A 26,654-nucleotide genomic window follows, 5' to 3' on the forward strand; every position below is an offset into this window, starting at 1 on the left:
ATAGAATAAATACTGGGCTTACAAAGAATAAGTCCCGCGGTCGAGTTGCTCGATTAAAGGCGGTGCTCCAGCATGGCCGCAGTCAAGTGACTGAAACAAGTAAAAGAGTATATCGGTAGCCAATACACACATTCTTTATTTTCTCTCCTTGTTTCTTTCTGTGTTCCTTTCTGTGGAAGAGCATAGGCTCGAAACGTAAAAGACTTTTTCAATTCCCGAGTGTTATACTAATACATCTATTTGTTTTCTACACCACCTGTTTTCATCTTTTGTTTTTTTTTGTGAATTCTCCCTATATATATATATATGTGATGCCATAATTTTTTTATAAACTTTCAAGAGAATGTATCATCATCATCATCATCGTTTAACGTCCGCTTTCCATGCTAGCATGGGTTGGACAGTTCAACTGGGGTCTGGGGAGCCCGAAGGCTGCACCAGGCCAGTCAGATCTGGCAGTGTTTCTACAGCTGGATGCCCTTCCTAACGCCAACCACTCCGAGAGTGTAGTGGGTGATTTTATGTGCCACCGACACAGGTGCCAGACGAGGCTGGCGAACGGTCACGCTCGGATGGTGTTTTTTATGTGCCACCGACACAGGTGCCAGACGAGGCTGGCAGACGGCCACGCTCGGATGGTGTTTTTTATGTGCCACCGACACAGGTGCCAGACGAGGCTGGCAAACAGCCACGATCGGATGGTGTTTGTTACGTGCCCACAGCACGGAGGCCAGTCGATGCGGTACTGGCTACGGCCACGTTCAGATGGTTTTGTTATGTACCACCGGCACTGGTACCACAAAGATACAAATTCCATTGATTCGTTTTTGGAACAGTATATCTTAAAGCATACATATAAAGCTTTAAATAATGCCATAAAAATATTGGATCATAAAACCCTTTTTAATAGAAAAAGTTGAAAGCTATTTGTAGGGCTTGAACCCACATTTCCAGTAGATCTCCTGGTATTGTTTCGCATCAGCAAAACTTATATTATATAGTAAAATCTACGAAAAGAGTACAGTGAACTTGCCATAAGGAGTAGGAAATTCTAATGTTTGGGGTGCAGACCTCTCTTGAGGGAAAAGTTGAAAGGAGAGAATTTAATGAGAAACAGCAGAATTTTACATCGGCTGAGAGAAAAAAGAAGAAAAAATCTGGCTGCAGCTGATAAGGAATAGAAGACCTTGTGAGCTTCATATGTGGACATGAATTGGTAGGAGAAACAGTGTAAGAAGGAAAGAGGAATGAGTAATGGAATGAGGAGAAGTAGGCAAAGTTTGTAGGGAGATGAAGGGAAAAGAGGTGGAGAGAGGGGATTTGAAGGATAAGAAATGGTTTAAGGAGTTAAGAGATGTAAGAGTAGAAGGAAGAACATTCTTTTAACCCTTTAGCATTCAAATTAATGTCAAAAGTAATCCTTATTCATTTACATTTTAAAAAATTAATCTGGTATTATCTTGTAGCTTCAAGATTTGAAAGATGTAATTGTTTATTTTTAGAATGATATTGTAGGGGAAGTGTGAGATACTGGTTCTGGCCAGTTTGAGCATAAAATGAGCAGAATATTTGGGCCAGATACAGCCGGTTTAAACACTAAAGGGTTAAACCTGTCCGTGATATAGTGCCAAGTTCAAATTTGAAACACTGCTCCCTTCATTTTCAATTTCTGCTCTAGTTTAAACCTGTCGGTGACAGAGTGTCAAGTTCAATATGAAACCTTGTTCCCTCCACTTTCACATTCTTCTTGAGTTTGATACACTAATATTTGATACACTAATATTTGATACACTAATATTTCCAATTTTTAAAAGATCAGAATTGGCAAACGCAAATATTTCCATCAATATTTATTAAAGAAATTCCAAAGCAAAAATGGTTTATTTCTCAACAAATTGAATTTGTCCTACTCTGAAAGGTGGTTACAAATTATGCAAAAAGATATTCAATCATTCAGCAATACTAAAACTGCATTAACAGTAGCCATTTTCCATGCCTTTATATATTTTATTCATATGTTAGTGAAGACATGAAACTATCAGATGTTCAGCAAATGAATCACATACTGTGTGCGACAACTGAAGAGATGACTACATAACACATCTTCTAAAGTAATCTTTAACTGATGACCCACAGATGTTACACAACTCTACCCTCTTAAGCACTCCGTCGGTTACAACGATGAGGGTTCCGGTTGATCCGATCAACGAAAAACCTGCTCGTGAAATTAACATTAAGTGGCTGAGCACTCCACAACACATGTACCCTTAACGTAGTTCTCGGGGATATTCAGCGTGACACAGAGAGTGACAAGGCCGGCCCTTTGAAATACAGGTACAACAGAAACAGGAAGTAAGAGTGCGAGAAAGTTGTGGTGAAAGAGTACAGCAGGGATCACCACCATCCCCTGCCGGAGTCTCGTGGAGCTTTAGGTGTTTTCGCTCAATAAGCACTCACAACGCCCGGTCTGGGAATCGAAACCACGATCCTACGACCGCGAGTCCGCTGCCCTAACCACTGGGCCATTGCGCCTCCACACAACTCTACCAAGCAAGTCATAAGAAGAGAGCCTGCATACATACCGATCTGCAAACGGTCATGTATAGCCACATTCCAAGATGGCTTCAAAGTGACAGTGACACTGACAATCAAGTTATCCTGGACTAAAAACTGAAGTATTAGCTCTCACTTTGAAGGGAATGCTTATGCAATATAAAATAAAAAAATAAATCCGCCCTTTTAAAGCCTAGTCAGGTTCATGGGCCCGGTTTCTCGGTTTCCATGGCATATGTGTTCCCCAGCTGGATGGGACGCCAGTCCATCACAGCATTACTCATTTTTGCCAGCTGAGTGGACTGGAGCAACGTGAAATGAAGTGTTTTGCTCAAGAACACAACGCGTCGCCCAGTCCAGGAATCGAAACCACAATCTTACAATCATGATGCTGACACTCTAACCACCAAGCCACGCACCTCCACCTTTTGCAATATAGGAAGAAGAAATAACCCTTTGTTTCATAACCATATAGGCTGCGAGTCACAGGGCTGTGGTGAATAGGGAGATGTTGCAAGACTCATGTCAGTACAGAAAAATGGATATGTGTGAATTGATGATGATAATGAAGCTTTGTGAGTGAATCTGATGGATGGAAACTGAATGAAGCCTGTCACATATATATATATATATATATACATACAAAATCAGAAAATGGAGAAATACATCTAAATCATTTATCAACTACCAGATAATACCCAATCATATACTTTATTAAACCACTACATAAGAACATTAGGGTTAAACATAAAAATATATAACAAAACAGCGTACATGAATGAGTAATACAATACAAAAAGTACAATCATTATAAGAGGGTATAAATAAATAAATATAAATAGATATAAATATAAATATACACTATATCTTACAGCTGTTTCGGCCATGCAGATAAATATGCTTCATTTTACCTATATTAGCCATGTATAGTATGCCAATATGAAATGTTATCCCATGGAGGGTTGAATTTGCAACCCCTATCTCAATTTATATATATATATTTGCATGTTCATGCGTATGTGAAAGAGTCTGTGTATTTGTGTGTGTGAGAAAGAGTGTGTGTGTGTGAGAAAGAGTGTGTGTGTGTGAGAAAGAGTGTGTGTGTGTGAGAAAGAGTGTGTGTGTGTGAGGTAATGTTGACTGCGACATCATAATTATTATTTCTCATCCACTTGAACAAGAAAAAACAAGGAAAAAAAACAAAAAAACAAATGTAGATATAATAATAATAATAATAATAATAATAATAATAATAAAACACTACTGGAAACTTACCATTCCATAACAACTAAGATTGATGGAACTTTGGGGAACGGATGGTAATAAACATCTATAATTTTGACTATGTTCTTACAACCATTGGCTCTTAGATGAAGATCTACCTCTCGCCTTGATTTCGGTTCATCTCGAAGAACCTACAAAAGGACATTAAAGACAAAGCTTGAGTTTTTATGACTCACAAAGACAAAACAGTGGAATTTAATTAATGACTAATGAAGGAAGACAGAATGGTGGTGGTTAATGATGAATGAAGACAGAACATTGGTTAGATTAATAAAAAGGAGAAAAATAACTGTTATAAAAAGAATACAGGAGAAATTGAGTAGCAAATATTTTTAATTGTATCTCATCACTCCACAGCTGTAAAAAGTGTGTGGTACAATCCACCATGGGAGATAAAAAATTGTGTGTGTGTGGGAGGAGATGTTAGTAATAGAGATGATAAATATTTATATGAGAAAATCTTTATCCATGCTATCTGTTACCTTATTGTCCACACAGATAACCACTCCTGGTTTCTGAGAAATGGCAGAAATTTAATGGAACAAACATAATTAATGAATTAACTTCCTTTAAATCTGTTTTGGAAAGCGCCACAATAGGATACACTTAACACCACAAACAATTGCAGAATGGTGAGGTCAAAATTGAAGAATGGAGGCTGTGGAATATATTAACATGACAAATATATTCCAAAGGGGAAGTGGGGGTATTTTAACGTTTTCTTTCCAATTGTATTCTAGAACCAGTCAAAATTTTACACACACACACACACACACATTAGTCAAATTCCAATACAGTCAAATTTGAGTGACTACTTTTAACCCTCCCCTGCTAATGTAAGGCCCTTCTCCTTGGGTTTCATAGGCTTGCAAGCTGTATGACAACCTCATTAGTGCTGGTGCCACCAAAAAAAAAGAGAGAGAGCATTCAGTACTCACTTTAGGGTGGTTGGCGTTAGGAATGGCATCCGGCAATAGAAACCGTGTCAAAGCAGACACTGGAGCACAATGCAGTCCTTGAGCCCATTGGATCCTGATAAACCTTCCAAACTATGGAACATGGATGTTAAATGGTGATAATTTTGCGTGTGTGTGTGTGTGCAGGCAGACATGCACATGTGCGCACATTTGGTCAAGATGGAAAATATGGTGCAATCAACACAGAATTGGAAGTGTATTGTGACCAGCGGTATACAATAGCATCTGATGGTCTGATCGATTCTGTCATACTATGGTATGCACACATAGTTCTCCATTTCTTCATTGGAAGACCATTTTCCCATGCTAGCACACGTTTGGATTTTTACAGCTGGATGCTCTTCTAGTCACCAACCCTCATCTGTTTTCCAAGAAAGGGACAACTTTATTCCACAGGACTTTGAAAGAAACAAGCAACTGGCCATAACATCAACAAAGACTATCAACAACAGCACTGCTTCACTTCAATGATGATAAGTGTAGAAAATGTAAACACTCATGCACAATACATACGTTATATATATATATATATATATATATATACAACTTATAAATAAGGGCAAACGAAAAAATTTCTAATGCCAAATATGCTGAAATTGGACATATTGTCCATAACCATATAATTTTTCACAATACATGCGTATGTGAAAAATTATATGGTTATCGACAATATGTCCAATTTTCGGCATATTTGGCATTAGAAATTTTTTCATTTGCCCTTATTTATAAGTGTTTATAAATTTAACCTTTAAAGGTATTTTTTTAATATACTGGCCATTGATAAAAAATTTTTTTAGAAAAAATTTTATCCTACATTAGATATATATATATATATATATATACAAACACACATATATATATATGTACACACACACACACATATACATACATATACACACATACATACATACATACATACATACTTACATACATACACACACACTCACTTAAATATAATGGGCTTCCTGCAGTTTTTGTCTTCCAGATTCCTTCACAGCCTGAGTCTGTGGTAGAACACATTTACCTAAGGTGCTGCACAGTGGAACCAAACCTGAAACCATTTGACTGCAGACCAAACTTCTTAACCACACATCCATGCCTGCACCTATCAGATACAGGCTGGCCAAAAAGGCAGTAGACAATTTTAAAATATAATAACTTTTTTTACAATTAATTTTTTCAATTTTTTTGTTTCAGATTATTGACTTGTAATTCTTGGAAAATAACCATGGAGAAATTCCCGACAGAGAAATGAATTTTATCTACAAAATCACCAATCAATTGTGCTAACCTAAAGAGCTTTTGTACATGATTTTGATGTGTCAGACAATCACCATCTAAACAAGTGGAACTCAACTTATTCTGGCAGTTTGAACAAGAGGGGGTTGGGATTGATTTACCATGAGCGGGGAAGCCACATTCAGGAAGATCTCAGGACAATGTTCAGCATATACGGTGGAGCGTTGAAGAAGAGCCTTCAACATCAGCTGGACATATACCATAGCTCATTACAGAGAATTCAAAAGGCACTGAAGTCAGCAGATTATTAGGAACGATTATTGTATGCTGCCCACATCAAAATGTTCGCAAGGCAAGAAGGTGATTTCATTCACAACCTTATTAAGGCCCACTTTCATCTAAACTACTGTTGACAATCAAAATATCTGATTTTAGGGGACAGAAAACCCAAGAATAGTTCACTAATGTGAACAACACCATGTAAAAACAGTGGTTTGATGCAGGGTAAGTGTGGAAAGAGTTCTTGGTCCTTACTTCTTTTGAGTATGAGGCAGAAAACATACTAACCATCGAAGAAGAAAGGTAATGGGACAGGTTGGAACATTCGTGCACCTTGCAGTTGAGAACACACCAGAGGTGAGGTGGCAGCAAGATGGGGCTGTTGCCTATACAGCTTGCCCGACAACAGAGCTCTTAAGGCAGATATTTGGAAGGAGAATAATTTCAAGAAACTCCAAATTTAACTGGCCTAATTTAAGTGCTCCAGAATTTTTCTTGAGGGGATATCCAAAAGACAGAATATACTGTAACAAGCCTAAGACCATTCAGTAATTTAAGGCCAATATCTGTGAAGAAATTGAAAGAATAAGCCAAGAGACATTACAAATGGTAATGGAACATTCTTTAGAAAGAGTTCATCACTGTCAAGAACAAAATGGTAACCATTTGAAAAATGTCATGTTCAAAACTATTTTTAAATGTTTTCCAATAAGCGTATTTATTGTTTATAAAAGAATAAATGTGAGTATTTAATAAATAAAAGGGTCATCATATTTTGAAATGGTCAAGTGATGTTTGGGCCACTACACACTTACACACATGCATATATATGATCATCATTTAATGTCTGATCTTGAGGGCAGCGAGCTGGCAGAAACGTTAGTACGCCCCGTGAAATGCTTAGCGGTATTTCATCTGCCGTTACGTTCTGAGTTCAAATTCCACCGAGGTCGACTTTGCCTCTCATCCTTTTGGGGTTTCACATTTATGTGTTTACTCTGGTGTATATATATATATATATATATATATATACACACACACATATATACTACAGATTGATACTAAAATATATATATATGTGTGAGCGTGTCTTTGTATTAGGGTTTATCCTCCACCACCACTTGACATAAACACACCAACTGGTGTTGGTTTGGCAACAGAGACTGATAGAATAAGTAACCAGACTTTAAAAAAATTCATTTGATTAAAAATTGTTCAAGACGGTACCCCAACATGGCTGCAGTTTAATGAATGAAACAAGTAAAAGATAAAAGACGTACTACATACACACATACATACACTTGCGTCAGAAATTAATTAGCACTTCTCAAATTTCTACATTAAATAGGTTAAATCAATTAACCTATGAGCTGTTCAAAACGTCTTACGCGATGAGAAAACTTAGTATGGTGTGATTTCGGTCCTTGCGAGGCGCTACCTATATCTATTAAACAAAGGAAGATTTGTCTGCATCCGCACTCCAAGTTGTTGTTGCACTGCTATGTCAACATCATAAGGCTGTAGACTCTCAAACTGCTCTGCAAACAAAGTTACGTCATCATTCTGCGCAACAGTGAACTCGCAACAAAGCAATAGTTCGAGATATGGCCACTAGGTGACAGCACATACCTTGAGTGAAGAGCAAATCAAGGGTGCTAATTAATTTCTGACGGTAGTGTATATTACACACACACACACACACACACACTGATAAAGATAAATATTTCTGTGTCAGATCCATTAGATCACATAATTAACCCTTTCGTTACTGTATTTATTTTGAGATGCTCTGTGTTTCTTTCAATTAATTTTAAATATAACAAAGAATTTAGTAAAATAACTTAAGTTATCATTAAGCTAGTATTAGGAATATAAATTGCGACTAAGGTTTGGTGGTATATTTTGATGCAAAACTTATGAAAACAAGACATTTGTACTACAGAGCCAGAGCCGGTTTTGGCCGGGTGGGTAACGAAAGGGTTAAACAGAAACTCACAATTTCACTAAATTTACTTATACACACACACAGTATTTTAAACTGCAAAAAGCAAAAGGCAACTAGCTCGACTTGAGGAAAGAAACTCCAGGAGAGCATAACAGCAGGTGGTCACCAGATGAGAAACCCCCTTTAGGCAAGTGTTTCAGCCCTTAACTCCTGACACTCGGGCCACATCCGAGTCATGACATCTGGATGTCCACCTTCTGTCTGTTTTAGTATGACTTAGGTGGAATTGGTTTCTCTGGTTTCTAGCACTGCTGTGACGTGTGCTGCGGCCCTGAGAAGGGCCAAATACCCATTTCCAGCTGGGTACACTGGCAAGTGCTCGGACGACCCAGATATGAGGGTTCTTAAGGCGGCAAGCTGGCAGAAACGTTAGCGTGCTGGGCGAAATGCTTCATGGTATGTCGTCTGTCGTAACGTTGTGAGTTCAAATTCCGCCGAGGTCAACTTTGCCTTTCATCCTTTCGGGGTCGATAAATTAAGTACCAGTTATGCACTGGGGTCGATATAATCGACTTAATACCTATGTCTGTCTTTGTTTGTCCCCTCTGTGTTTAGCCCTTTGTGGGTAATAAAGAAATAGGTATGAGGGTTCTTTTTTCTCGTGGTCCCTGCGGGATTCAAACCCTGATTGCCGGCTCCAGAGGCACAGGCCTACATGACTACGCCAATCTGGCACTCACTTGAATAGGGGCAAATTAAGCTTTATAAAGTTGACATTTGTTCCTCCTAATTAAATAAAAATAGAGCAAGTTTCTCAAAAATTGATTGAGAAGAGTTGTCTTAACCCTTTTGATACCAACCTGGCCAAAACCGCCTCTGGCTCTGTAGTACAGATGTCTTACTTTCATAAGTATTGAATTAAAATCTTCCACCAAACCTTAGTCACAATTTATGTTCCAAACACTAGCTTAATGATAACGAAGTTATTTTACTAAATTCTTTGTTATATATAAAATTAATTGAATGAAACACAGAGCATCTCAATATAAATACAGTAACGAAAGGGTTAAATTAACTGATATAAACTGATTAAATTCAATAATAAATATAATGAACTTCTGAAATTAGTTTTAAAAATAGTTGAACTAACGTCAAAACTCAACCATTTCCTGTTCAGGATTGTCAGATATTCGTGAGACATTAATAACATAAAACTACTGTTATGGGAGTGATGACGATAGTTGAACCCTACACCAACCCTACCTCTCAATGAAACCTAGTCAAATATCATCACACACCACGGACGCTTAACACTGGGCAGGTTATCATAGCTTACTAGATTCCAGCAATGTAACAAATTACTTTAACAACCAATGAATGAGGAATGATGGAAATATTTAATAATTGTAGGCATTAACTCCGTAATTAATCTCGCTAATTTCTTATTACATAGTCGGTTTTTGATTGGTTTTAATTATATATGAAATTTCCCATGATTCAGTTGAGAATACACACACACACACACACACACACACATGCAATATCTATCTATCTAGATAGATAGATAGATACACACACACACAATTGTAGCACGGAAGGTGTTTATAAGCTATTTAAAAACACACAAAAACTGTTAGATTCACTTCAACATTTAAATTTAATTTGCCCAAATATTTTTATTGCTTTGGGACCGCAACCTGATCACTGACAAAATTCCGTGACGCAGTACACAATTGTTTTAGTGATCGGGTTGTGGTCTCAAAGCGATGAAAATATGTTGGCAAATTAAATTTAAATATTGAAGTGAATCTAACAGTTTTTGTGTGTTTTTAAATGGCTTATAAACACCTTCCATGCTGCAATTGTTTTTGTTTCAGCACACAATCTCATATCAGGTCACTTGTTATGCGAGTACATCTCTGTAATATATATATAAGGCATTTTTCTAACACGCCAGCTCAAAGTTTACTCATCCTGTCGAAAGACGCCTGTCTGTGACCGCCTGTTTTTGTTATTATTATATCATTATTGTTTTTACGTATTTTTGTATTCTTATTCGTGTAACCTCGACCGTTTTTCTGTCCTTGTTTTGTATACATTCGAGGCTTTCTTCCAAGGTATCTAATGCGCTTGGCTTAGATTTTTCTTTGGGGCTGGCCAGATCGGAGTAATCTCAAGATTAATCAGCCGAAATTGCGAGGATGATCCAGTTCTTGACTGAAGATTGAAGGCTTCGAATGTCCCGTCCGTGCATTTTGTATCGTCTTCTAAATGTTTTGCATTCTTGTCCCAGTTTGTATTTTTTTACATATATATATATATATATATATATTCTTTCACTTGTTTCAGTCATTTGACTGTAGCCATGCTGAAGCACCATCTTGAATGGTTTTAGTTGAACAAGTTGACCCCAGAACTTCTTTTTTAAGCCTAGTACATATTCTATCAGTCTCTTTTGCCGAATTGCTAAGTTATGAGGTCATAAACACACTAACACTGGTTGTCAAGCAGAGATGGGTGAACAAACACACACACACAAAGACACACACCCAGATATATACATATATATATATATATATATATACATATATATATATAATAATATAATATTATAAAAACAAAGTGGAGTTGTAAGGTACCGCACAAGTGGAAAAAGAGTGAAACCGGTAAAGTAAATAAACATCTTTTAAAATTGCATTTTCAAACCTTCTTTCATATATATATATGTAAATTTAGATTCAGTTGAATATGGTACTTAAGTTAAAGGCACCAGAATTTGGTATGGTATTATCCATATAATTCAAAATGGGGTGAGTATAGTCAAAATAAGCAATAAGGATATCCTTGTTGCTTATTTTGAGTATATATATATACTCAAAAATAAACAACAAGAATGAATCCGGATTCATTCTTGTTGCTTATTTTTTATTATAATCACCCCACATATTTTTATGGGTAACACCATATAAAAAATTGTGGTGCATCTATATATATATATATTAAGTATAGGAAAGAATGGAGCTGAACGAAGATTTAACAAAATTCCTTTATTTTATTTTCGACATATGTTTCGAAGTCTGCAAAGTCCCTAATTCCGATTGAATAAGGAGTCCATTTTGCAGCTTTCTCTTCAGGAAAATCCTTACTAAACAAAATGGAAGCAAAACATTATGATGATGAAAATTGTAAGAAGCTCTGAAGTTTTAATAAGTTTTAATGAATAAAGTCATGTGAAATGATCAAACAGGCATATATATATATATATATACTACAGGCTTCTATCAGTTTCTGTCTACCAAATCCACTCACAAGGCTTTGGTCAGCCTGAGGCTATAGTTGAAGACACTTGCCCAAGGTGTCACACAGTAGGACTGAAACTGGAACCGTGTAGTAGGGAAGCAAGCTTCTTACTACGCAGCCGTGCCTGCACGTATATATATTATATATACTAGGACGTTCTCAAAAGTTCCTGGCACTGGGTAAAAGAAAACAGGTGGATCAGTTAATTATGATTTTACTCAATATATTCTCGTCTCAGATTCACACACTTATTGCAGCAGTCCTTCAGCTTTTCTAAGCCCTATAAAAAGAAGTAGGAAAGATGGGTCTCCAGTTTGGTTTTTCATAATATCCTTAAAGCCAGGAACATTTCAGCATCCCCTCATATATTAAGGCAGTAAGCTGGCAGTATTGTTACCACGCTGGGTAAAATGCTTAGCAGAATTTCGTCCCTCTTTATGTTCTGAGTTCAAATTCCACCAAGCTTGGCTTTGCCTTTGATCCTTTTGGGGGTCAATAACATAAATACCAGTTGAACACTGAGGTTGATGTAATTGACTAACACTGAGGTTGATATTGCTGTTGCTGTTCAGTGAATGGTCTTCGTCCCAGAGCTCGCAAGATGGGAGAAGTCTGAACCGTGGTCCTTTGCTATTCGTAAGACCCGCAGAAGAGAAAGCAGGTTAACCCCCAACACCAAGAGCATCGATGGATGGATGAATGCGCATCCAGGCTCAGCGGTTGCATAGGAAGTTGGGGATAAGAAACAGGAAGAAAGAGTGAGAGAAAGTTGGGGCGAAAGAGTACAACAGGGGTCGCCATCACCCCCTGAGCAGAGCCTTGTGGAGCTTAAGGTGTTTTCGCTCAATAAACACACACAATGCCTGGTCTGGGAATTGAAACCACGATCTTCTGACTGCGAGTCCGCTGCCCTAACCATTGGGCCATTGCTCCTCCACTTGAGGTTGATGTAATTGAAGGCGGCGAGCTGGCAGAAATGTTAGCACGCCGGGCGAAATGTTTAGCGGCATTTCATGTCTTTACGTTCTGAGTTCAAATTCCGCCGAGGTCAGCTTTGCCTTTCATCCTTTCGGGGTCGATAAATTAAGTACCAGTTATGCACTGGGGTCGATGTAATCAACTTAATCCCTTTGTCTGTCCTTGTTTGTCCCCTCTAAGTTTAACCCCTTGTGGGCAATAAATAAATAAGTAATTGACTAATCACCTCTCTCAAATTTGCTGGCCTTGAGCCAAAATCTGAAACCAAGATATATATATGCGTGTATATATATCAATGAGGAGTTGTAAATTATATATTACTATCAGCTCTTTTCCTGATAAAACATTACATCAAGTTATTTTTACAGAATAAATTGTGATTCCACACCAAATGAATGTTATATCAAACAGCATAGTATCAACAACATTAATTAGACTAATGAGTGAAACTGTAATTTTCTTGGTACTGTTACCTCATTAACATCTTAATTATTAGTTATGCTACATCAAACATCACATCAGTAACATGAAACTTCTCTGTCCCTCTCCTCTTAGCTTTTGTATTGCCTTCCTGATTTAGACTGTGGTTTGTTTCTTATCTATATGAAACCTAGGCCAGCAAATACACACACTCTCTCTATCTCTCTTTCAAAGTACTTTCATCTGAATAGCTACCAGTAAAATGTCACATTATTTCCATTAAATTAACAGCCTGTCTTTCAAGACTAAAATAGTTGAAATAAATTTAGAAAGCCGCATGTGGGTGTCTGCTTCATTTTATCACAGACATATTAAACCAGGATTGAAGCCAAAAAAACAAAATTAGATTTAATGGCAGAAAGATGTAGCAAATAATCTAAAATTTCATTGAAAATTATCAACAAGTATTTTCTATGAATTCATGAAAAAAAAAAAAAAGGTCATTAAGTTTAGATATGAAAGTTTAAATGCTAAAATGCTAAGTAAATGTTAATCCTAACAAACCTTTTCCCCACACTTCCTGTTATATTTCAGTTCATTCTAATGAATAAAAAATACACTTTAGAAAGAAGAAAAAATATTTTTTTGGAAGCCACCTAGAATGTCATTGTTAAATTTGACTTGATTACCTAATTGTCTTTATAATTACTAAAATACCAGTAGTTAGCCTCAAAAATAGACTCAGGTCCTTCAGTGTTGTCAGACAGAAGGCAGAATATTTCCTTCTTCATAGCCCATCTACTGCAGTTCTCTACATTCCTGTCTAAACTGGTTTTTGCATGTTGAGGTTTTTCTGGACTGTCCAGAGATTCTTAGGTTGGCCTTTTCCCCCCATTTTCTGTCTTTTGGTGACCAGCTCGTTCTAGTCTTTGCATACTGACTGGCTGGCAAGTACAAGATATGACCTGCCAGATGAAAACAATAGTACATTATTTACATTTGACAGATATTTGTCCTCGTTTTGTTTGTTGTTAACACAACGTTTTGGCTGATATACCCTCCAGCCTTCATCGGGTATCTTGGGGAAATTTCGAACCTGAGTTCTCATTCCTAAGGTATCTTTCTATGCAGAAACATTAGCACGCCAGGCGAAATGCTTTGTGGTATTTCGTCTGCCGCTACGTTCTGAGTTCAAATTCCGCAGAGGTCGACTTTGCCTTTCATCCTTTCGGGGGTTGATAAATTAAGTACCAGTTGCGTACTGGGATTGATTTAATCAACTGGACCTGCCTCACCCCAAATTTCAAGCCTTGTGCCTAGAGCAGAAAAGATTATTATTATTATTATTATTATTATTATTTTTATTCAGGTCACAGCCTGGAATTGAACCCAGAATCTTGGGGTTAGTCGCCGCGCTCTTAACCACTATGCCATATGAGGACAAATATCCGGCAATTGTAAATAATGTACATAATTCCTCATCTCTTAAATATAGAACTGAAAACAATGGTGTCATTATGTTTTTAACATCCTTCCAGTTACTCACACCCAACCTTGCATAATGCGAGGTAGACATGTATCTCCTCCATAGCAAAACACCAGTGCTTGTTCTGTTATCATTCTTTAGCCTTCAACACCTGGTATAAAGTCACTCCCACCTCTCTCTCTCTCTCTCTCAAATGCAATTCCACTCAGTCGGTGGTGGGGGAATGGTGGCTTTTCCTTTTTTTTTTTTTTCCATTGTCCTGAGAGTGATCTCACTGATGCTGGTGTCCAAAAACAATAAGCACCTAGCAAACACTATAAAGTAGGGGGTCTGACACAGTTCTTCAGCTTACAGGATCCTGTAAAATTGTCCAACCAATGTCAGCATGAAAAACAGATGTTAAATTATGATGATGGTAATGATGATGATTATTCTACAATTGTTATCCTGTCATAAATGAATATATATGGATTAATTTGTATGCATATCAACTCACTGAATAATTAGGCCCCATGAGGAAATTTTTGACAACTTTTGATGAGATTGAACTGATTAGTTTTATTTTTACTTAACAATTCATCTGAATCTATTTCTCCCAAGTGAGACTAACGAAGGTTAATTATTAAAATTTAAACATTTATAGACATAGGAGTAGCTGTGTGGTAAGTAGCTTACCAACCACGTGGCACCTTGGGCAAGTGTCTTCTACTATTGCCTCGGGCCAACCAAAGCCTTGCGAGTGGATTTGGTAGATGGAAACTGAAAGAAGCCCATTTTGTGTGTGTGTGTGTGTGTTTGTCCCCCCAACATCGTTTGACAACCGATGGTGGTGTGTTTACATCCCCGTAACTTAGCAGTTTGGCAAAAGAGACCAATAGAATAAGTATTAGGCTTCCAAAGAATAAGTCCTGGGGTCAATTTGCTGATGCATTTACATATTGCTACATATTTATATTTCTTTACTGCCCACAAGGGGCTAAACATAGAGGGGACAAACAAGGACAGACAAACGGACTAAGTTGATTACATCGACCCCAGTGCGCAACTGGTACTTAATTTATTGACCCCGAAAGGATGAAAGGCAAAGTCAACCTCGGCGGAATTTGAACTCAGAACGTAACTGCAGACGAGATACGGCTACGCATTTCGCCCGGCGCGCTAACGTTTCTGCCAGTTCGCCACCATATTGCTACATATTATTTATTTATATAATTTATATTACATGAAGCTTGCTATGTTGTTAACCATCAAAAGAGACATTTGCAGTTTGCAACAGTCTGCAAGGCATTGTTTTGCAGCAGATGAATTCATTTGCAGCTGAGTGAACTGAGGCAATAAGGAAAAAAATGCACCGCCCCATCCAGGATTCGAACCCTACAACCTAATAATCATAAGACCAACAGACTAACCACTAAACTACAAGCCTTGACATATAACTATACCTAGTTTTATGCATAACTCAAAATTTGGAGATGATGATAATCATAAAACCAAGAGTCTAGCCACTAAACTATGACATATATAACTATATATACCCAGTTTTATGTACACTAATTCATAACTCAATATTTGGAGATGGTTTCTCGTTTAGTTTGGAATCCAAACCAAGTTTTTTTCTCTTTTCTTATTAGTTTGATCTAAAAGACAAACCAAGCACCTATGGCCTTCACAGGTCCACCAAGGTCAGTGAGGTTGATGTGATTAATGTCTTTCTAAAACCAGAGAGATTGATGCGGTTATTGAAGGGAATTCTAGAAAGGAATTCTGATGTGTTGGAGACAAAGGATTGAATGTAATGAAGGAGAAAAATTGAAGGAGAAAAACTGAAGGAGCTAGAAGTGCTGGAGTAAAGGTGACAGGAGACTGGCCAATGTCTGACGTACAGAGGCTACCATGACAAGTCACTTTAAAACACACACACACACACACAAACTGTTGACTAAATATATATTTCTTTACTACCCACAAGGGGCTAAACATAGAGAGGACAAACAAAGACAGACAAACGGATTAAGTCGATTACATCGACCCCAGTGCGTAACTGGTATTTAATTTATCAACCCCGAAAGGATGAAAGGCAAAGTCGACCTCGGCGGAATTTGAACTCAGAACGTAACGGCAGACGAAATACCTATTTCTTTACTACCCACAAGGGGCTAAACATAGAGGGGACAAACAAAGACAGACAAATGGATTAAGTCGATTACATCGACCCCAGTGCGTAACTGGTACTTAATTTATTGACCCCGAAAGGATGAAAGGCAAAGTCGACCTTGGCGGAATTTGAACTCAGAACGTAACGGCAGACGAAATACCTATTTCTTTACTACCCACAAGGGGCTAAACATAGAGGGGACAAACAAAGACAGACAAACGGATTAAGTCGATTACATCGACCCCAGTGCGTATCTGGTTCTTAATTTATCGACCCCGAAAGGATGAAAGGCAAAGTCGACCTCGGCGGAATTTGAACTCAGAACGTAACGGCAGACGAAAAACGGCTATGCATTTTGCCCGGCGTGCTAACGTTTCTGTCAGCTCGCCGCCTTTTGACTAAATATAGTAGCTATCTTCTTTTTGTCATCATCATCATCATCATCATCACTATCATCTATCAACAACTGGAGTCAGTCACAACGACAGACATGCTACATATCTTACATGTAGTTTCACCACATGCAAGATGTAGTAGAAGTCGAAGGAGGCAGTCATGGGTCTCCAGTCATCTACGTTCTCCATTGTTGCAACGTATCAGAGATGAAGCCTTGGTCATCTTAGGAAATGAATAATGAACAACAAATGCGTGTAGGTTGGCTAAGTCTGTTCCACAACATATTACAGTTGTTTTGTCGGTGACTACTAACATCTGTCCTCCATTATTTCCAGGTTAAATAAACATAATTTGCAAGATTTTATTCTAGGTCAAACTATTCATGTAGTTGTAATAGACAACACACACACACACACAAAACACCAACCTACAGATACAGATGCATCATCACATGATGTTAATACATTCATGTGTCATTTTGCCATATCTACATAAATACAATCACACATACACACACACACACACACAACAGAAACAACACTAGCAATAACATCAACAACAATGGCAACACAACTACTACCACTACCACCACCACCACCAACAACAACAACACTTCTTTGTGTTCCAGAATTTTAAAAATGCTCAAGGATTTGCTACACAAAATAATTTTACTGCTACCACAATTGCTCCAAAAGTTGACCATCAATCACATTAATCACTAGTCTTCAATCATTTTAATTTTAGCAGTCATCAGCCAACAACATGGCTGCTGAACCTATGAGAAATAACGACCAAATTTCCTTCAACTCATTCCCTGTCATTAAAAAATACAAAGGCCACATTGAAATAAAGTAATTCTACATACATACACTATGTCTGAAGAAAATATGAAATGGTCTCATCTGGAACGACTTTGATCCTAGGTCTGCTTGATGAGGGCAAACCAAGGACTAAACAACAACCATGATTTTCAACAGAGGGGTTTTTTAAATAGTTATATATATGTGGAGGCACATGGCCTAGCGGTCGAGGGATCGTGGGTTCGAATCTCAGACCAGGCAATGTGTGTGTTTATGAGCGAAACACCTAAGCTTCACGCGGTTCCGGCAGAACGTAATGGCGAACTTCTGCTGACTCTTTCGCCACAACTTTCTCTCACTCTTTCCTCTTGCATCTTGCAGCTCACCTGCAACAGACTGGCATCCTGTCCAGATGGGGAACCTATATGCCAAGGAAACTGGGAAACCGGCCCTTATGAGCCATGCATGCACACACACACGCACACATGCACACACGCACACACACACACACAAACACACATGCACTTACACACACACATCATCATCATCGTTGTTTAACATCCACTTTCTATGCTGGCATGAGTTGGATGGTTTGACTGATACAACAGATTTATTTCAATTTCTGTCTACCAAATCCACTCAAGGATTTGGTCAGCCCGAGGCTATAGAAGACGCTTACCCAAGGTGCTATGCAGGGGGACTGAACCCAGAACCATGTGGTTGAGAAGCAAGCCTCTTACCACATAGCTAAGCCTGTGCCTATTAAAAACAAAAAAAAAATTCTCAAGTTATGGCACTAAGATAGCTGACAAAATAACTAGCCACAACACGCTTCAGACTGATCTGAGAATAAATTTCATGTTGTGTCATGCAGTGCTTGAAGGTATGAAATGCAATACAAGAAGAAAGAAGAAGTAAATGAGTAGATACTTGAAAACTTTTGCACTTCTTACAGGTGGGTCTAAAACAGTTTCTGCTGATAATAAGTACTCGCTCAATAACATTATCATTAATTGTTTTTAGTTGGTCATTTGTTAGTCAGCAAAGTTTCTCAAGGAGAGCAGTTCTTCGAAATTATAAATAACACTGTCATCTGAAATTCTTGTTTAAGTACAGATTTCCTGAAATGTAAAACTCTTTGACATCAAACTTTACGGTTCCTTTGGCAAGAGGTTTACAGTCATTAATCAGTAGTACAGCTCTACGGAACAATATTGACTTTTTTAATTGATAAAAGAACTGGATAACCAGCGAAGTGGTTGACCATACCATGTTCCCAGTATTGTGTTGTGTATCTATTTCCAGGATGACACATAACTATTGCTATAAATAGCTCAATCCACTCATCTGTAAGTAGGTACCACAGGAAGATATAGATCGCTTATTCTATGTCCCTTAAGATGTCTTTTAATGATGTTTAACAAAAAAAATATGCTTTACTTCTTTTAGCTTTTACTGGTTTCAGTCATTAGACTGTGGCCATGCTGGAGCACTGCCTTGTAGAATCTTCAGTCAAATAAACTGTATTAGTCTCTTTTGCCAAACAACTAAGTTACCGAGATGTAAACACACCAACACCAGTTCTCAAGTGATGGTGGAGGACAGACATAGGTACACACACACACATGGATTGGACGGTTTGACTGATATTTATATATATATATATATATATACTTTATTTGTGTGTTAAAGTTACCATAGGTTTCATGCCGAGAGAAATCTCTCAACAATTATCAACCTTGCCATAGGAAATCGGTACACATTTCCAACTTGGATGAGAATAAACAAAGCTACAAGAGACTCAGTCAAGATGAAGACAAGTACCAACGTTCCAGGTGGCAGGCTTGGAAATTGTTGAGTGATTTCTATCAGCATAAAACCAATGGTAGCTTTCTTAAGCACCAAATAAAGAATATTTATCCACCAATACAGTGTTGAGCACTCATTCTCACTTTGATATCAGCAAATATATATATATATAAAATTATAATTTAAGGTATCTGAGAGATACCACCACGCTGAAAATAGCAGTCAAAACCTGACTCTCAGCGTGGTGGTATCTCTCAGATACCATAAATTATAATTTAAAATAATTATTACCTTTGAAAGGTTTTTATTCCTATGCTGGCCATTTGATAAGATCAATATCTAAATATCGATCTTATCCTTATTTATATATATGTATATATAAAATTTTAAATATAGGATAAGAATTAAATACTAATTTTTTCCAGTGGCCACCGTGAGTAAAAATATCTGTAGATTGCAAATATTATATTATGACACTAAGCTCTGCTTACGAAGACCTGTTGAGGCAAGTGAAGTCAAATTCAATGACAGCACCGCATGACTGGCATCTATTGCCATGTTTAGGACATCTTTAATGGTAGGTCTGCCCAATAAGGGAGACCAAGTTCAAGCTGAATGCATCAGATGTGTTAAAGTGCAGCTCGTCTAAGCTGAAGCCTTTAGGTGAGTGCTGTTAAGCCCCTTGCCCTTCCTGGCTGAGTAGATCTTGTGATTAAAGACATCCAAGCCATGGCCATCATGTTTTAATATATCAAACACACCCCTGTCCAATGTCTTCTTTATTGACAACAGCAGTGTATATTTGACGGAAGTTAGTCTCTATTTCTTCTGGGTCAGTCTGATAAATGATAAAAAATCTCACATTTGCCATGTTCAATGACTTCTTAAGATATATTCAAGTATATAAGACTGTCTTTCTTGTCTTGCTAATATAGACAGAAAAAAAATAAACAGGACACACATATACACAAATACAATCTCAGAAGTGAATACATGTGTGTGTGTGTGTGTGTGTGTGTGACACAAACACACACACACACACACATATAACATATATAACAACTTATCTATTAATCTATATCTCGGGGTATGTAAACACGTAGCATATACAGAGGAGTATATGTTTTGTATGCATGCACGTGTAACTTATATGTGTAATATATATATACGTGTGAATGTGCATGCATGAGTGGGCATACACACACACACACACACACTCTCACACACACACACACTCACACACACTCACACACACACATACACACACACTCTCACACACACGTGCACACACTCACCACACACACACATACACATACTCACACACACACACACACTCACACACACACACACTCTCACACACACACACTCAAACACACACACTCACACACACACCTCACACACACACTCACACACACCACACACACACACATACACTCACACACACATACACACACACACACACAATGACACCAAAAACAGTGCTTACTAAATTTTATTTCGATATGGTCTCTGCCATGGAGGAAGCTAAACAAATTCCAAACAATTAGCTTCATGAAGACATGGTTTTCTAATTAAGATAGTGTGTAATTTTAGCTAATTATGTCAGATCTGATAATATACACATGCTCAAGACAGCGTCTTAGTGTTAGCAAAATTCTTTAAATTCCTTTCAACACATCATAAATGAATTTTCTATTCCTCATTCCTCATTCACTGACACAAATATAAAACATGCCAGCCAAATATAGACTCAGTGGTCATACCAACTGCTAGAAAAAGCAACCAAATTGCTCTCAAAACAACATCTTGCCATCTTTAAAAATGTAATTAACTTATTAGCATTCGCATTACTTTGTCAAATGTAATGCTTGTTTGTTTACACTGTTTCAAATCTGTTATTCATTATCTTGTAGCTTCAAAATATTAACGATGTGATTATTTTTAGAATGTAATTGTACGGCCCATGTGAGAAGCCAGATCTATCCGGTTTAAGCCTAAAAAAAGGTAGAATATTTGAGCTGGATATAACTGGTTTAAATGCTAAATGGTTAAGTCTGGGATATCTTTGTAAATTGGTCTAGTTAATGAGAGCTGGTGTGAGATATATATTCAAATGGATTGTAATATAATTAAAATAAATTTGGGTTGAATTAACCCTTTAGTGTTCAGATTATTCTATCAAACATAATGCTTATTGATTCCCATTGATTTGAATTAATCATGCATTGTCTCATATCTTCAAGATCTTGATGGTGTAATTACTTAATGTAGAATAACATTGTAGGGTAGGTGTGAGAGCCTGGATCTGGTCAGTTTGAACATAAAACAGATTAAATATTTTGGCTGGATATGGCCGGTTTAGATACTAAAGGGTTAAGTGAGAAAATTTTTAGTGTATTCAGGATTATAAGCAAGAATTTAAGGCAGAAAAAAGAAACAAATTTGAGTAGATTTGTGTTCTTTTTTGTTCCAAATATGTTCAAACTAGCCAAGATCCAGACTGACGCCTACCCTACAATGTTATCCTAAATATAAAACAATCAACAATTGCATCATTGAAATCTCAAACCTATGAGGTAATGTATGATTAATCCAAAACAATTATGTGAATAAATAAGCATTACATTTGACAGGATAATCTGAAAGCCGAAGGGTTAAAAACAAAAATTAAATTAATCGTCGGGCCAAATATTGCTACACTTCCAAACAAGGTAAAATAAACCAGATACTGGAGAGACATGGGAGAAAATAAAATTGAGGAAACAGATATTTGAACCCCTATCTCCTTACTGACACTGCCATATATTGGCATTCCATCAAGTTTTCATAACTGTTTTCTTTTTTTTTTTTTCGTAATTGTTTTCTTTTTTCATATGAACACGTATTCTTGGTAAATTAATCATGTTTTACTTTGTATACAAAATATGGAAAGCGATATTGTTCAGTATAAACCTATAAAAATATATATATTCACATATACACCCACACACTTATATATATGTATATATATATATATATATATATATTTATGAAGCAACATGTCAGTAAGTTGATAGTATTTAGTTCTCATCACAACTTAGGCGGCATGTCCTGAGAAAGTTCTGAGAGTGTGCCAAGCTATAACAATCAGCTCCTTAATAACACAACGTAACAAGTGTTTCAACATGAAAATGTAAGAAGTGAATTTACGAGTGGGGAAAGAACTGCTTCTGTCAAAGCTGAACTGAAAAGAAACCAGATCCACACCCCATCCCTCAAACTACATTTTCTAATGTAATAATAACATTGTTGTCGCTGTTGCCGTTGCTATTTAAGTCCCTAAACCGCTACTGACCTTGGAGAGTAATGTCTTCCAAACGGTCGGTCGTGGCATGTTTTGAGAGTGAAGCTGTGACCTTTTACTTGGAAATATTCCGTTGTGGGCTAAATAGGAGAAAAGGAGGTTCAGGAAGAATTTAAATATGGATGACATTACGCTACCTTTCTGGGTGGGTCTCATTCTTCATGTGTGTATATATGTATCATCATCATCATCATCATCATCTCATGTCCATTGTCCATGCTGGCATGGGTTGGACGGTTTGACTAGGACTGGCACGCTGGAAGGCTGCACCAGACTCCAGTCTGATTTGGCATGGTTTTCTATGGCTGGATGCCCTTCCTAACGCCAACCACTCCGAGAGTGTAATAAACCATCATCATCATCATCATCATTAACGTCCGTTTTCTGTGCTAGCACGGGTTGGACGGTTCGACCGGGGTCTGGGAAGCCAGGAGGCTGCACCAGGCTCCAGTCTGATCTGGCAGAGTTTCTACAGCTGGATGCCCTTCCTAACGCCAACCACTCCGTGAGTATAGTGGGTGCTTTTTACATGCCACAAGCACAGGTGCCAGGGGAGGCTGGCAGCAGCCACGATCGGTTGGTGCTTTTTACGTGCCACCAGCACAGGTGCCAGGGGAGGCTGGCAGCGGCCACGATCAGTTGGTGCTTTTTACGTGCCACCAGCACAGGTGCCAGGGGAGGCTGGCAGCGGTCATGATCGGTTGGTGCTTTTTACGTGCCACCGGCACAGAAGCCAGTCAAGGCAATATAACAATCTTAAAGCAGGTACATTGTTTAAAGTTAAACAATTTTGTCTCAAGATTGCATCTCTTACAAGTGTATGTATAGTGTTAAAAAACACAGAAATATATCAGCAGCATACAAAAATCATCTAGTAGCAGTGGTGGCACTGCTGAATACATATTTCTGGCTTTTGGGGATATATAAATAATTATGCCTGAAACAAGTAAAAGGAGATAAAGATATGTCAGATTGGGAAATTCAAATTAGCTGTTGCTCTTTAGCCCAAGGTCAATCCTGATCCAGCAGATCTAGAATCAAAGGAATTTATGACCACCTCATCTTTTTCCCCAAGCCTAGGGCTACATTATTCAATGTGTCCTTCCCTTTTTTAAGGCAGTAAAGTGTAATAAGAGTGACATTTGTACTGTTTTACTCTTCTACTTGTTTCAGTCCACCTTTAGTCGAGCAAATCGACCACGGGACTTATTCTTTGTAAGCCCAGTACTTATTCTATTGGTCTCTTTTTGCCGAACTGCTAAGTGACGGGGACGTAAGCACACCAGCATCAGTTGTCAAACAATGATGGGGGGACAAACACAGACACACAAACATATACACACACATACATATATATATATATATATATATTATATATATATATATATATATATACACACATACATACGACAGGCTTCTTTCAGTTTCCGTCTACCAAATCCACTCACAAGGCATTGGTCGGCCCGAGGCTATAGCAGAAGACACTTGCCCAATGTGCCACGCAGCGGGACTGAACCCGGAACCATGTGGTTGGTAAGCAAGCTACTTACCACACAGCCACTCCTGTATGTAATTAATAAATAGATCCAAATGAATGTTTACAGGCAGATGTTTGTTAATTGATTGTCCTTTCTATTTTCTTATTTGCCTTTTGCCTTTATATATGTATGTATGTATGTATGTATGTAATAAATAATAATAATAATAATAATAATAATAATAATAGTAGTAGTAGTAGTAGTAGGGAATATAATTCCAAACTTACAGGGAAAAATTCAATTTAGCGATTCTAAATCAAATTTCACAATATATAATATATGTATATAATTTAGAGAAAAGCCTCTATTAAACAAAACAATTCAATAATGAAAGATGTTATTCACACCATATAGAAAACATATACTATAAAAAAAATCTTATTATATAAATCAATAAAGTACAAAAATAGTAAATAGTAGTAAAAAGACTACGCGCGTTTCTTGGCTATATTTTCAAATAGATTTTTTTATATATATATATATACTAGCAGTATCGCCCGGCGTTGCTCAGGTTTGTAAGGGAAATAACTATAAAGCATTGTTAGAGAGTTATAGCCAAAAAACAAAAAAAAATGAAAAAAATATGGTAATTTTTTTTTTTGATAGTTAAAAAAGGTGGGAGTTGCGTCCCCTACACAGTTTGTGGTTTGTGTACCTGATTCTCGACCCCATGTCGAATTTATCGATTTTTTTCAGAACTGGGGGAAACTTTCAAAATTTTCGCTGCGTTAGTTTTGAATTATGACATTGGGCTATGTGTGTGTCAAGTTTCATCAGAATCGGTTGAAAGCCGTGGTCAGGGTGAGGACAAGCAAACAGAACACAGAACACGCACAGACAAACTGCCGTTTATATAGAGAGAGAAGAGATATAGTTGTTATTGGTAGGATCAACAAAAAAAGGCATTCCATCCAGTGAGAGATAAATATCATATAATATACACATTTTACGAAAGAGCCACTAATAGATTCATGCATTAGAGATACAATAATTTGGCAGATTTACAACAACATGCCATGTATCTCTGAACAATCTTTCAGGTTCAGTGCATACTGTTAGATGTATTTAAAAACCCGGATGCTTGTCTATAAGACAACACGAGAAAAAAAAACAAGAAAAAACATGTCCTGGTTTTTAAATATATCTAGCGATATACACTGAGCCTGAGAGATTGCTTAGAGATAAATCGCATGTTATATAAATATGCCAAATTATCGTATATCTAAACTATGAATCTATTAGTGGCACTTGTGAAAATTATTTATTTTAAATGACACATTCATTTATAATATATATATATGTATGTATATATATAAATATAGATATATATATATACATATATATATTATATAATACATATATACATATATATATATATATATATATAATATATATATATATCTATATATACTATATATATATATATATATATACATATATATATCTTATATATATATACATATCTATATATATACATATATATCATATATATATATATACATATATAAATATATATATACATATATAATATATATAACATATATAAATATATATATTATATTATAAATATATATATATACTATACATATATAATATTATATATATATACATATATAATATATATATATATATACATATAAATATAAATATATACATATATAAATCATATATATTATATATATTATACAACCTATATAAATATCATATATATACATATATATATATTATATATAATACATATCTAAATATATATATATATACATATATAAATATATATATATATATACATACATATATAAATATATATATATATATACATACATATATAAATGTATATAAAATCAAATCAATCAATCAAATCAAAACAATCAATAGATGAGCATAAATGGAATTTGTATCTTTGTGGTACCATGCCGGTGGCACACAAGAAAATCATCCGAACGTGGCCGTAGCCAGTACCGCATAGACTGGCCTCCGTGCTTTGGGGACGTAACAAACACCATCCGATCGTGGCCGTCCGCCAGCCTCATCTGGCACCTGTGTCGGTGGCACATAAAAACACAACCATCCGAGCGTGGCCGTCTGCCAGCCTCGTCTGGCACCTGCCAGCCTCATCTGGCCTGTGTCGGTGGCACATAAAAACCACCATCCG

General features: G+C 36.9%; 1 protein-coding gene across 1 annotated transcript in view; it reads right to left on the bottom strand.

Moving 5' to 3' along the window:
* The window catches only part of LOC115223812 (MAP kinase-activated protein kinase 2), a 135,739-nt gene that overhangs the window by 77,268 nt on the left and 31,817 nt on the right, over positions 1-26,654 (bottom strand). Inside the window, exon 2 of the mRNA XM_029794476.2 lies at positions 3,829-3,968. Within this exon, the coding sequence (XP_029650336.1) occupies positions 3,829-3,968 (140 nt within the window). The remainder of the gene's footprint in view (positions 1-3,828; positions 3,969-26,654) is intronic.

The sequence above is a fragment of the Octopus sinensis genome, linkage group LG24 (assembly GCF_006345805.1).
Source record: "Octopus sinensis linkage group LG24, ASM634580v1, whole genome shotgun sequence".
NCBI lineage: Eukaryota > Metazoa > Mollusca > Cephalopoda > Octopoda > Octopodidae > Octopus > Octopus sinensis.